The sequence below is a fragment of the Homarus americanus genome, unplaced genomic scaffold, assembly GCF_018991925.1.
Source record: "Homarus americanus isolate GMGI-L3 unplaced genomic scaffold, GMGI_Hamer_2.0 scaffold2539, whole genome shotgun sequence".
NCBI lineage: Eukaryota > Metazoa > Arthropoda > Malacostraca > Decapoda > Nephropidae > Homarus > Homarus americanus.
In genome coordinates, this window is record NW_024725489.1 from 2,774,464 (window position 1) to 2,786,737 (window position 12,274).

At 37.6% G+C, this 12,274-nt stretch overlaps 1 protein-coding gene across 4 annotated transcripts in view; it reads right to left on the bottom strand.

Moving 5' to 3' along the window:
- Positions 1-10,462, bottom strand: part of LOC121864982 (protein virilizer-like) — a 43,416-nt gene extending 32,954 nt beyond the window's left edge. For 2 of the 4 annotated variants that reach the window (XM_042364229.1, XM_042364228.1), the window contains exons 1-6: positions 10,360-10,462; positions 8,401-8,513; positions 6,769-6,904; positions 4,610-4,807; positions 4,341-4,418; positions 3,495-4,078 (exon numbers count right to left, since the gene is read on the bottom strand). In XM_042364229.1, the coding sequence (XP_042220163.1) occupies positions 3,495-4,078; positions 4,341-4,418; positions 4,610-4,807; positions 6,769-6,904; positions 8,401-8,513; positions 10,360-10,407 (1,157 nt within the window). In that variant the 5' untranslated portion in view covers positions 10,408-10,462. The remainder of the gene's footprint in view (positions 1-3,494; positions 4,079-4,340; positions 4,419-4,609; positions 4,808-6,768; positions 6,905-8,400; positions 8,514-10,359) is intronic. The other 2 variants (XM_042364230.1, XM_042364232.1) reach the window with 2 other exon arrangements.
- Positions 10,463-12,274: the final 1,812 nt, after the last annotated feature.

Sequence of the window (12,274 nt, forward strand, 5' to 3'; positions counted from 1 at the left end):
GAGGAACTCTTGACTTATGGAGAAGATGTCACATGTGTGATGGTACATCACATGCCCCCCCTCCCTCTTCTCAGAAACAATAGGAAACATCTTATAAATGTCTCCAATGTTATGTCTCTTTGTGTATCTACCCTTGTTTAGAGGCATATTATCATACACAGGAAAACTACTGGAAATGTAAAGAAAAAGTATACACAGTGGCGTAGCTAGAGTGTGTGCCGCCCGGGGCGGCCCTTGAGTTGCCCCCCCCCCCCGTGCCCCCACAAAAAATACATATTGCACAGTGACTCACTCTTATATATATATATATATATATATATATATTAAATAGTTTGTGTACCATTATAATATTACTGTACTTTCACATACTCAAATATAGTATGCTTTAAATACACACCAAACATACTTAAACTTTATAAGTTTCCTTAATCCTCAACAGGTTACAGGTTGTGTGTGTGGCGGGGGCATAGCAAGGGTGTAGCTCATGACGTGGCCGTGATGATGTGGGTCAGGTGTTAGGTCAGACACGACAAGGATTAACTTGCCGCCGATACAAAGGGATGGATTAACGTCTCCAGTAGCTGCAGATATGGGTGATGAGCAGACCCAAAAGTGCCGCCGGGGCGGCCGCCCCCCCCCTAGCTACGCTAGTGAGTATACAGTATGTTTTGGGTAATTATTTCTATCCTAAGCACATGGTTGTATTCAGATGTATACCTTGGATAATAAAGGTACAATATATAAAAAATATAAAATTATACAATTTGCTATGTGCTAACACAAACAGTGATGTACAGTATTCTACTGCACTGGTGTAATGGAAACAAGAAAAAACTCAATTAAGACTGAAAAACACATTAATGTATAATGTACTATGCTTGTGCATCTGGCAGTGCTGCCCTGCTAGTTGCTACTAAAATGCTTGGTAATATGCTGCATGGTAAGTATAGGGATAACTCTATTGAGAAGAGTTAAACATTTCTGCAATCTGAGATGAGTACTGTAATCTATTCAATGAAAGTCAACATATGATATACAGTACAGTGCTGTATACAGTAAACCCTTGTTATTCGCGGGGGTCAGGGTTCAAGGAATGGAGTAAACCACAAATGGCAACTTATACTACCTTAGTGCACTACTGTATACTTATTACACCAAACAATCAACCAGCCACAGCAGCACTCATCCCCTCTTTTAACTTATCTAATAATTCAACTTTCTTTGTCAGGGTCATCACTGACTTCTGCCTTTTACATTTCACTCCACTAGCACTGACACTAGGCAGTCTTTTAAGGGCCACTTAACACTAAAGTTTTGAGAGTACAACACGAGATGTGCGTGGGGTAACTCGTCGTGCTGCGGGAAAAGGCTCACAAGCTAGCCACCATCTGCTTACCGCGAATCATCGGAATTGCGAATCGAAAACCCGTGAATCGCAAGGGTCGACTGTATTGTAGTGTATATGTATATTTTTGGAATATCCAAAAATCCACCGCACATTAAGTGGGTGCTGGTCATAAGCCAGCTGCAGTGAAAGTGTTAAAGCTGTCATAATTTTTTAATTTTCATTCCCAAGGAACATTCTCCAAGAAATCTGGAAATTCATTCAATCCAGAAATTCCCTTCCGTAATTAGTGCATTTCAGATGAGGTCTACAGTAACTGTTTTTAATCATTACTTGTAAGTACAGTGGTCCCTCGGTTAACAAACACAATTGGTTCCACAGAGTCGTTCGTTAACCGAATCTATTATTTCAATGGGATATTGGGTAACTGGTTCCAACTCACAGAAAAAGTATACATACCTGTAATAGAATTAACAAAACATTAAATATAAACTAAATACAGTACTGTACTGTAGATTATACTGCACAATAATAAATAAAAAACAATAGAAAACAGTATTTTAACTTACTTTGATGTGTGTATGTCATATTATCGGCAGCTTTGTTTACATATCAAACAGCTGATTGTAGAGGCAGTCGATGATGACATGCCATATTCTTTACAGAGTGCATTGGTTCTAACGCCTTCTTCATGTTTCATAATAATTTCTGCACTGTATATTACCAAAATATATTAACTAAATTTCAGAGTGACCAATAATTTTAATGTAAAAATGCAAAAATATTCAAGAGACCAACAAAATCGATGTTCACTCACCCATAAACAAAGTTAAACTGAGAAGGGTTGTTGGGTGATTCAATCAGCTGATGGGCACACAAAAACTGTTCCCTGTACTTTCTATATTAGTAATATGTTAACTAAATTTCAGAATGACCAATAATTTTAATATAAAAAATGCAGAAATATTCAAGACCAACTTTCTCGATACAGTGATCCCTCGGTTAACGAGCACAATTCGTTCCAGAAGGTTGCTCATTAACCGAAAAAATTTTAACCCCATTGTTTCAATGGCTTTTTGGTAATTGGTTCCAGCTCACCGAAAATTACATACAAACTAAAAATAAATGCAGTAAAGTACACTTACATTGAGGTGTGCATGTAGAAGGCTCCTGGTTGATGATGATGATGATGATGGGAATTAGAATGGGGGTGGAGGAGAAGGGAGAAGAGAAGGCATTGGGGTGGAAGAGAGGTCGCCCCATGCTGCCATTTCACCCAAAAAATTTTTGTTCACTTGGTGTAATTCAAGATTATTTTCTTTAAATCAACACTGCACTGTGCTATATATCATCAATATGTAAAATAAATTTCAAAATTACCAATAATTTGACTGGAAACACAGAAAAAAGCATTTATGTTGAAGAGAGTCTGAAGCAAGATGTTACCTCCACTGAAAAGACACAGAGACTGACGCCTGTATGGTGTGTTGACAGGCTGTTTGGCGCGCTAAAAACTAGTTTCCCCTGTACTTAAATTAAGTTAAATAATTGTTAAAATTACTAAAAATTTGAATATAAGACTTTTAAAATTATTGAATAGTACAAACTTCTTCATATTTACTAAAATAGTAAGGAATTTAAGCCCTAGAACCGATTACCCGGCACTGTATTAGCGGACTAAATCGACAGCTAGTGTTGAGCGGCGCTCGTAAGGAATTCGTTAATCGAGGGAATGCTCGTTAACCGAAGTTAACAATCTTATGGAAGGTAATTCGTTAACCGAAATTTCGTTAACCGAGGCGCTCGTTAACCGAGGGATCACTGTATTTACTTCACTGGAAACGAATTGGCGGACTAGCCGATCAGCTGATGCGCACAACAAAGCGTGTTTGTCATAAGGATTTCGTTAATCAAAGTTTTATTCGTTAATCGAACTGAAAATCCTTATGGGAGCTAATTCGTTCACAGAAATTTCGTTAATCGAACCGTTCGTTAACCGAGGGACCACCGTATAATGGGCAATCATTTACAACTTTGTAAGACAAAAATATTAGTTTTGAAAACTCACTATCCTGGGACCAGCAAACAATTTGAAGCTCAATCCTGAAAGGTGTTGAAAAAATTCTTATATTTGAAAGGTTACACTTACTCCATACTGTGTCTTCCTCTTGATGGTGGAGGTTCTTGGGTTGATAATCTCTCTTCTTCAAAGTGCTCTCTGCTCTCACGGCTGTGACGTCGTTCACGTTCACGATCCCGGTCTCTTTCTCTGTCTCTTCCTCTAGTTCTTATTCTTTCTCTTTCTTTTTCCCTGTCTCTTTCTCTGTCTCTTTCTTTTTCTCTATCTCTTTCATGATCCCTTTCTCTCTCATAATCCCGTTCTCTGTCTCTCTCTCTATCAAATTCTTTTTCACGTTCACGGTCTCTGTCCCTTTCTCGATCACCTTCACGGACACTATCTCGCCTTGAGTCTCTCCGGGAACCGCTACGTTCACTTCGTTCCCAAGATCTTTCTCTGCTCCATGATCTTTCAACAGATCTTCTTCTCTCTCGATCTCTGTCTCTCTCTCTTTCCCGATCTCTCTCCCTATCTCTGTTTTCTCCTCTATAGTTTCTTTGGTCCCTCTCCCTTTCTCTTTCTCTCTCTCGGTCGCGGTCATACTCCCGGGTGTGCTCTACGTGTTCCTCATCCCATTGTTTGGTTTCTTCATATTCCAGGGGTGATCTTGGAGGCTATGAAGAAGACATACAAGAAAGAAAAAGAACATAAGTCAATAATAAATTAAAAACAACATGGCTAACTTCCCAATATAACATATGGAAGCCACATACTGTATACAGTATATAATATAATTTACCACATCAATACTAAAAAAAATGATAAATCAATTTTGAAATATCACTTTCCTACTTCTAGCATGTTGAGAACAAAAACTGTTGCAAGGACTACAAAAATAAAGAGGAAAAATCTGCAACAGTCTGACTAAAATCTAACCTTTGAGTCCCACTCTGGCTGAGCATCCTCTGAAGGATCATGGGAAAATGGCTGCTGCTTGCGCTGTAGAAATAAATTCTAATGACAGACATGCAGCATAAACAAAAATCTATACTGAATACGAGGTGAAGAGCATGCGAGGAAGTAACATGGTATAATCTTCAAAACGCAGAAGAAAACTACATAACATCTATGTATACACTACATAGAAACATTCAAAATACTAAAGTATTCTACAGAGTTACACACAGCGAAGAGGAGAGACTTACACACTCCTGAGTATCCTCCAGCCAGTCCCTGATTCGATCATGTGTGTTGACTTTTTCTGGGGGTGGATGAGGAACAACTTCTCCACGTTTAGTTGATTTGGGCGGAGTAGGCTCTCTCTGAACTTTTGTTAAATGGCCGTATACAGCAAGAGTGATTGTATTATAGTTGCCACGAAGTAGTAATCCATCAGTTGGAACCTAAAGATATTTAATATTAAGATCAATTGTACAAGAAGGAAGAATTGATTCTCCTTCATAACCCAGCCTAAAGAGATAGTTCTATATAACACATTATGTAGCCAGGTGGTTCCTTGTAACACATCCTACCCATCTCATCTAGAGAAGACTGGATGTTTGCTTTTAGCACGTGTTTAGTCAATCAGTGGCTATTACACCATGACACTGGCTCCATGCTCTATGAATCTGCACAAAACCTCATTCTCACACTGAAAACATATCATTTCTTCACTGACCATGACAGTGAACACCTGTGTCTGATCATCTCTGCTGTAAATGCTTCAAAATCACTTGTCCCTAATGTTGAGTTATCAGGAGTGGTTACAGTAGAATAGATATTTGTTTAAGGAAACAAGTTTACTTTGCAACATCATTTCAAAGATTAGTGAACATGTATCTGACTCTTCTGAAACCTTGGTACTGTAGTCTATTAAGTGACCACAAGTTGTGTTTTTTATTATTGGGCCAAACATCATGCCAGACAATGCTAGCCTACATATAGAGTGTAAACATAAGAAAAGATCAATGGAGGAGTAATGGGTTCTGCTTTTCAGTCCTGAATCTTTTGCTGCACCCCCCTGCCCCCCCTTCCTCTGTTTTCAGGTGGCTTTGGATTCAATTAGCCACTTGACAAAGGGTGTTGAGCTAGAAATGGAGGAATGATCCCTAAATACCCTTTTTCTGGCATAGCCTGAAGACATTCATGTTTAGTCAATTGGAATCAAAATGTATGTACAATGAAAGGCAAAAGTCATGTCGTGAAATTTGGAGAAAACATATGCCGAAAGGCTAAAACTTTTGGTGCGCTCTGCCTTGTGGTAGGGCTCTCATAATGTTTCACGAGTTATATTTAATCTTTGTGACAAAACCGCAACTAAAACTTTTGTCTTTGATTGTACAGTATTTTCAATGTGTGAACCCAGATTCAAGAAGGATGGAGCCAACATCATGATGTGGTGGTTGCCAATTAGTTAGATACTGTACTGGCTCAAAGCAGTCTTCCAACCTTCTCCTCCCTGCCCCTTCATTTTAGGTTGAGTATGTAGGAGGGACAGAAGGCTGGTCAGTTAGACAATACTGTAATTAACAGATCAACATTGTCTAACACTCGGGGCCCAGTCAAATGGTTCACAGATCCCTAGCATGTCTCCCTATTTTATAGGAAATGCCCACTTCTAGGTTCAACAAGAAAATGGGATTTCATGATCAATTATCCACTTACAGGTGGTGAACCTTCCATAAATCTTAAGTGACTGACCCCACCAATCTCAAGACTCTGATTGAAGAAATGAAATGGGAAAAAAGAAGAAAAATTTATAAGACAGAATACTGTACACATAATTTTTAATAACAACTAGACACTCAATGGCAAAGTTTGAGTTCATAAGCTCATGAATATACTGTTTGATACCTTAAACATGTGTTCAGTGACTGATTTTAATTGTATTATTTATTAAAGACAATTTTAAAATTAAGCTAAAATCTGGGTTAACCTCCAGTTTAAAGTTTATATTATACACTTGTTATCCTGAAACCCATTACATAGTGAAGAGTGGCAATGGACTAGTGTCAAGCCAACAGTTATACTACTGTATACAGTGCTGTACCGAATATGGATTGCTTTGCAAAGATTGTAATGAGAAATATTCCTTAAAATAAGGCATTTCAATGCATCTGCATATGATTACAATACTGTACTTTATTTACATTAAGATGGAAAACCAGAGGAATGACTTGGAGCCTTGTTGTAGAATGGGAATGAAATAGAAGAGCACATCTGAAAAGGCAGCTAGAGAGTGAATGACAGGGAAACAAATGTGTACTGCATCTGTGTTATTTTTGTACCCAGCCACCTTACATCACTGCATGAAATAATAGAAAATAAGAAAGTACTAATTCTGTTATAAACTGTACTACATTACCTTCTTTTCAAAGTCCATATGTATTTTCCCATGCTGATTGTACTGCAGACAACCAACACTTTCAAATGTGCCAGCTCCCCGTTTGCTGAGGTCATTAACAAAGAACTCAATTTCAAACTGACTTGGATTTGTTGCACTGAAAAAGAAAATACATAATATCTTAAAATTACATTCAGAGCATGTAAAGCACAATGTTTATAAATAATTCACTTCCTATAGTCCCTATCAAAATAATCTAGGGCATCAAATTTGTAATGTTTTCTATACCATCAATGCTATGCTAATACAAGCAACATAGATTTTCAGCTCAGGTGAATACAGACTGCATAGTTTCCAATTTCACATCAGTACAGTATTCATATTTAATACAGTTAGGTTGGGTAGGCATCAAAATTCTTCAGGTTGAAGCACATCATAGTTATTAACATGGGGTTTTGGGGTCAAAAACTTTTAGGCTAGGACACATCTCACCTTTTAATAGTTGAATCTTTGGGAAAAATTATTCTTATTTAACAAGAAATCTCCTAACAAACACTTTTCCAATAACCCAAGAGAGTGTAAGAGACCGTGCAGCATGGAGTGCTGCCATCAGGTAATTGTGGCTGACTCACACAAAGATGGAAAATGTTCTTAAAATGATGATGATGATGACATGATTTTCACCCCACTGCTTTGAATGAGTGCAAGACTGGAAACTGAGGAATAGAGGTAAGAAGCCAGTAGCAGCTTTCCTCCCTCACCATTCATTACCTCATACACATAGCCAAGGCCATTCAGTACAGTATTGGGAAAAATCTTTATCATATTATTTATTTCATTGATGCCAGGCATGGTGATGTGAGAGACTTCTCCATGTGATATCTCCGTTAGCTGGAACAATTGATGCAGAGCACTTCCGGAAATGAGAGATTTCCGCGTAGCAAGATGACTCTCTCAAAGCCGGAAAAAAATCCCTCATCCCCGGAATTTTTCAGGTAACGGAAAAATGTTCTCAGAAGTTCCAGAAATTGCCCATTACATCTTCTCTCGAACCCAGAAAAATATCCCCCATACCCAAATTTTCCAGCTACCGAAAAAATTTATCGGAATTTCCAGAAAATGTGTCTGATTTTCATCTCTCAAACCCAGAAACAGCTCCCCCATCCCCGGAATTTTCCAAGTATCGGGAAAATTTTCTCAGAATTTTCCGGAAAATGTACCCCTCGGAAAATCGTTCCGAAAGCTGGAATTTTCAGGAAAATTCCGGCTTTGGAAACGATTTTCATTGAAAATTCAATTCCGGCTACCAGAGAGTTCCGGGTTTGAGGGTGTCTGGTTAACAGAGATATTACTGTATTCGTATTTTTTTTTTCAAACCTGCACAATGTACTGTAAAGTACTCTTATGAAGTATAATAAATGCCCTTTACGTACAGCATAACATACACCCTTTAGGTATGTCTCTCAGGGGTCACTTCCTTAAACCCCTATTTCTCATTGGACCCAGACATAGCCAACCACAGTTTTGCCAACTGTGGGAGAATTCTAGAACATATCCCCCATGGTTGGCAAGGAATTACTCTACTGTACAGTATATAATAATTTCTTGTTTAGTACACTTCAATATTTAACAAAGGTACAGTATATTACTTACCCAAGACGTACTCCACCAGGAAAATCTGCCTGTACTCGAGCCCCAAGTGGAATGGCACGAACCTCAGTCACTTGTACAGGCCTTGGAAACTGTACTAAATCCAACTGCACTTTCTGATGGGAAATATAGTACGTACAGCATAGAAAGTAATAAACAAATTAAACAACTGAATTTAGCTTGAAAATAAAAGTTCATGAAAATTATTAGGAAACTACCAGGACTGTATCTCTTTCTTTCATACAATATACATTTAAGTCTCCCCATGTCAGTAGTCATTTTAACCCTCCCACTCAGGCAATAAGTTTTTAAATTTCTATGATCATGATAAAAGTCATATGGGACCACTCACATGTAGTCTGGTCATCTTCGTTCAACGGTCAATTTATCCTCTTTTTTTTTGTTACATAATTTATACATCACTGGCTTTGTTCTTGTTTTTGCTTAACATAAGCAAAAAAAAAAGAGGAAAATGAACTGTATTTTTCAGTCTGAATAAAGAATAAAATTACATACACTGTACTGTACAGTATATGCCAGGAGTCTAGGGAGGCAGAGCCCTCAGTTAGAAGGTTCAGTTAGGTCGTTTGCAAGAGAACTGTCATACAAGAAAAGTGGGTAATCCTGGAGCAGATGGCTAACATCAGAACACGTTGTTTGACTTCGTTCATTTTTTCCACAGATGTTCTTTGGATGACAGCAAGTAATATAAATGATACAACAATGCACAGAACCTAAAATAACCTGACCTAACCAACCAAGGAATCCTACTTTATCTTACCTAACTTGTAGCACCCCTCAACTCCCTGCCATATTAAACAAAAAGTACTTACAGCACTTTGATATCTGAAAGCAACTTTCTTAAAGCAGCATGGTGTAATTTTATGATTTTTATGGACGTGCTAGTACACATGGACCAAGCGGGTCAGTTGTAAACAAACAGAACAGATAACATGTCAGATTTTTCGGAGGAACATTTACAGTAAATACGGTAATTAATTTCTTCGTGTATAAAGCACACAGACATCATTTCAGTGTCAAATGATCAGTTTTTCACGGTGTTTTGCCCAGCAATATCCATCATCCTTCTTCCCCTGCCCGTTACAGGTGATTTATGATAATAGATAGAGAAAAATTAAAACATTAAAAATACTTATATTTAAAACAAAAGTTGTATCATTTTTATTATCTTACTATCATCCAAAAAATATCTGTGGAAAAAATGACAGAAATCTAAACTCCTTCTGGTGTTACTCATGCGCTCCAGTATCACCGAAAAGTGTCTTAGAATTTTCTAAACTATTGATTACAACCATAAAATACTCAAAATTCTTTAGGTGGCAACAAGTGAAATTTTACCAAATCAATGTGAAGTTCAGTGAATGGTCACTACGGAATATTAACACATAAAAGTGATATTTCATCAATTATGTGCTAAGGGCGCAATACAATCTCCAAGTACAGTACCAGTATTGTCGGTAAAATTATCGTTTCGGTCATCCACCTATTTGGAACCTAACCTAACCAGTAAAATTCAGTAACAGCACTATTTCTCAAATGCAGCCTAAGCTGACCTATCCTACTAAAATTCGCTGGATGACCGAAACGATAATAATACCGTATTATCTACTTTACCATGATAAAAATCACTGGCACTGTGGTGTCATGGAAGACAATCCTAGTAATAAAAAAAATAAACTAATATAGTTAAAAGAGTATGAAGAAATTAACTCAATATGTAAAAGACAGAGCAAAGATTAACAGTCAAAATTATAACATAATAAAATACTGAATTCTTTAACAAACTGACAGTTCTGTGGTGGTGTGCCACATCAGGCCACCAACCCGGTCACCAGTAGTAGTATCAAAAACTATTATGAGTAAACTTATTCATTATTTTATAACAAAATACATTTTAACCGCCATATGTATCTTTTAATAAAAATATATAGTATAACTTACTTCGCTAACTTCATGTGAGAACGTGTCAAAAAAGAGGAGTTCATACATCTTCTCAGTCTGTTCCTCATACCTTGTCTGTAAACAAACTCACAAGAGACAACAGCAGACTTGACAGTATGAGAACACTGCCAGGCAAACTTGATGGCCCGAGTGAGAAATGGTAGAATTACCTGAAAATAGACATGTAAGTTTCCATTGTTTTATCATAAGTAAAATAGTGTAAGCTTACAAAAAATAACATATGGCAAGTTATTGCAGTCATGTGATCCATGGATATCCCAATAAACCTGTTGATTCCTTGTTTTCGTTGGGTAACTTTTTAATATTCATTACAGGGGCGGATGCAGGTGGGGTTACGGAGGTCCGAACCCCTGTTTTTATTTGAAAATTCCGATTCTTCTTCTTTAATACAGTATTGAACTCAGTCATTTTTTAATAATAAAAAAATGATTACAAGTGACTTCAGAATATTTCCAAATATTAAGGGCACATGGCTTCAAAATGGCCTCAAATGCCCATGATATTGGTTGTATTAAAAAAAATTCAGGGGGCTTACAGCGCCCCCCGCCCCCCCCAGCTGAGTGGGCGCGCTTTGCTCGCCATGTTTCCTCACTTATTGGACCCCCCCTTTTGATATTCCTGGTTCCGCCCCTTTAATATGAAATCTAATATAAAGTTTGGTAATTTTGTTTGAGTGCAAATATGACTACAGTAATAATATTCATGACTTTCCCTTCTCCATCCTATGGGTATCCTACCATTAACAAAATAAGACATTACCCAAAGCCGAGGTGGTTAATCTTCATGTGAAATAAGCTTGAATGCGTAATATTCAGGTGAAATGAGCTAGGGGCCTAATCTTCAGGTCATTTGTTAAATATTATCCAGATTTTGGATTAATGACAAAATCTAACCATGAAGATTAGACTGGCCACGAGGGGGCTAGTTTATTAGGCACCCCTTTACATCTTGTGCATAGTGAAGCGCAGAAGCGTTTACAGTGCCCATCGGGGAAGCATGCAGAGTTCATGCTTGCCTTTATGACTCATGCATTAAGGACGTAAAAGCCTGAAGGGTCATGGGTTTCGTCAGCAAGTTACATTAAGTGACAGAATGATGAGTGTGTGGGGGGAATATTCCCGGTACAATTTATCTGCTTATGGCAAAGTGTGACAGGTCCCTAATAATGTCAAGTGCCAGGCCTGTCACTAGGAGGAGGGATATCTGGTCAGGGATGGGGACCTGTAGGAGGAGGACCTAGGGCAAGTGAGGTAACCACATAATTGGTTAAGATTGGTTAAGGTCATGTCAGGTCAGGTTAAGTTACACTACTTTAACGTTGTTAGGTTATATATATTTTTTTAGTTTAATGATATATTCTGCTATTCTTAGGTCAATGTTCCAAAATAATCAGAGATACAACTTGAGGCACCCAGAGCTACTAAGACCACCCCCCATGCGCTCCTTTCAGTCCCAGACCTCCATAAAATATCATGGTGTGAAGGTGTGAAACAACTTACCCCCACCCATCCCAGCAAAGACTACGCTCCCTTCCTTTAAATCATCTCTTAAAAAATATCTATTGTCTAAGTATTAATTTTTCTTGTAACACCTACTATGTTTACAATACCTGTTTTTAATGTACCATCAAAACCGTTTTGTCAGAAATTATCATGTAAATAGATAAGTAATTACCATTACAATAAACATAATTGCCAACTAGACATAATCCTGACGGCTCTGTCCTCTTGTTCAACCTTATTACTGTACAACCCATGTTGTACTGCTCCCCATTCTACTTATATTTTTCAATTCCACTGTAATTTGGGTATATATAAATAAAAGTAAATAAATAAAGAAAATAAAATGAATAAATATTGAAGTGATAACCGTGGTAACATTATGAGATGTTTTT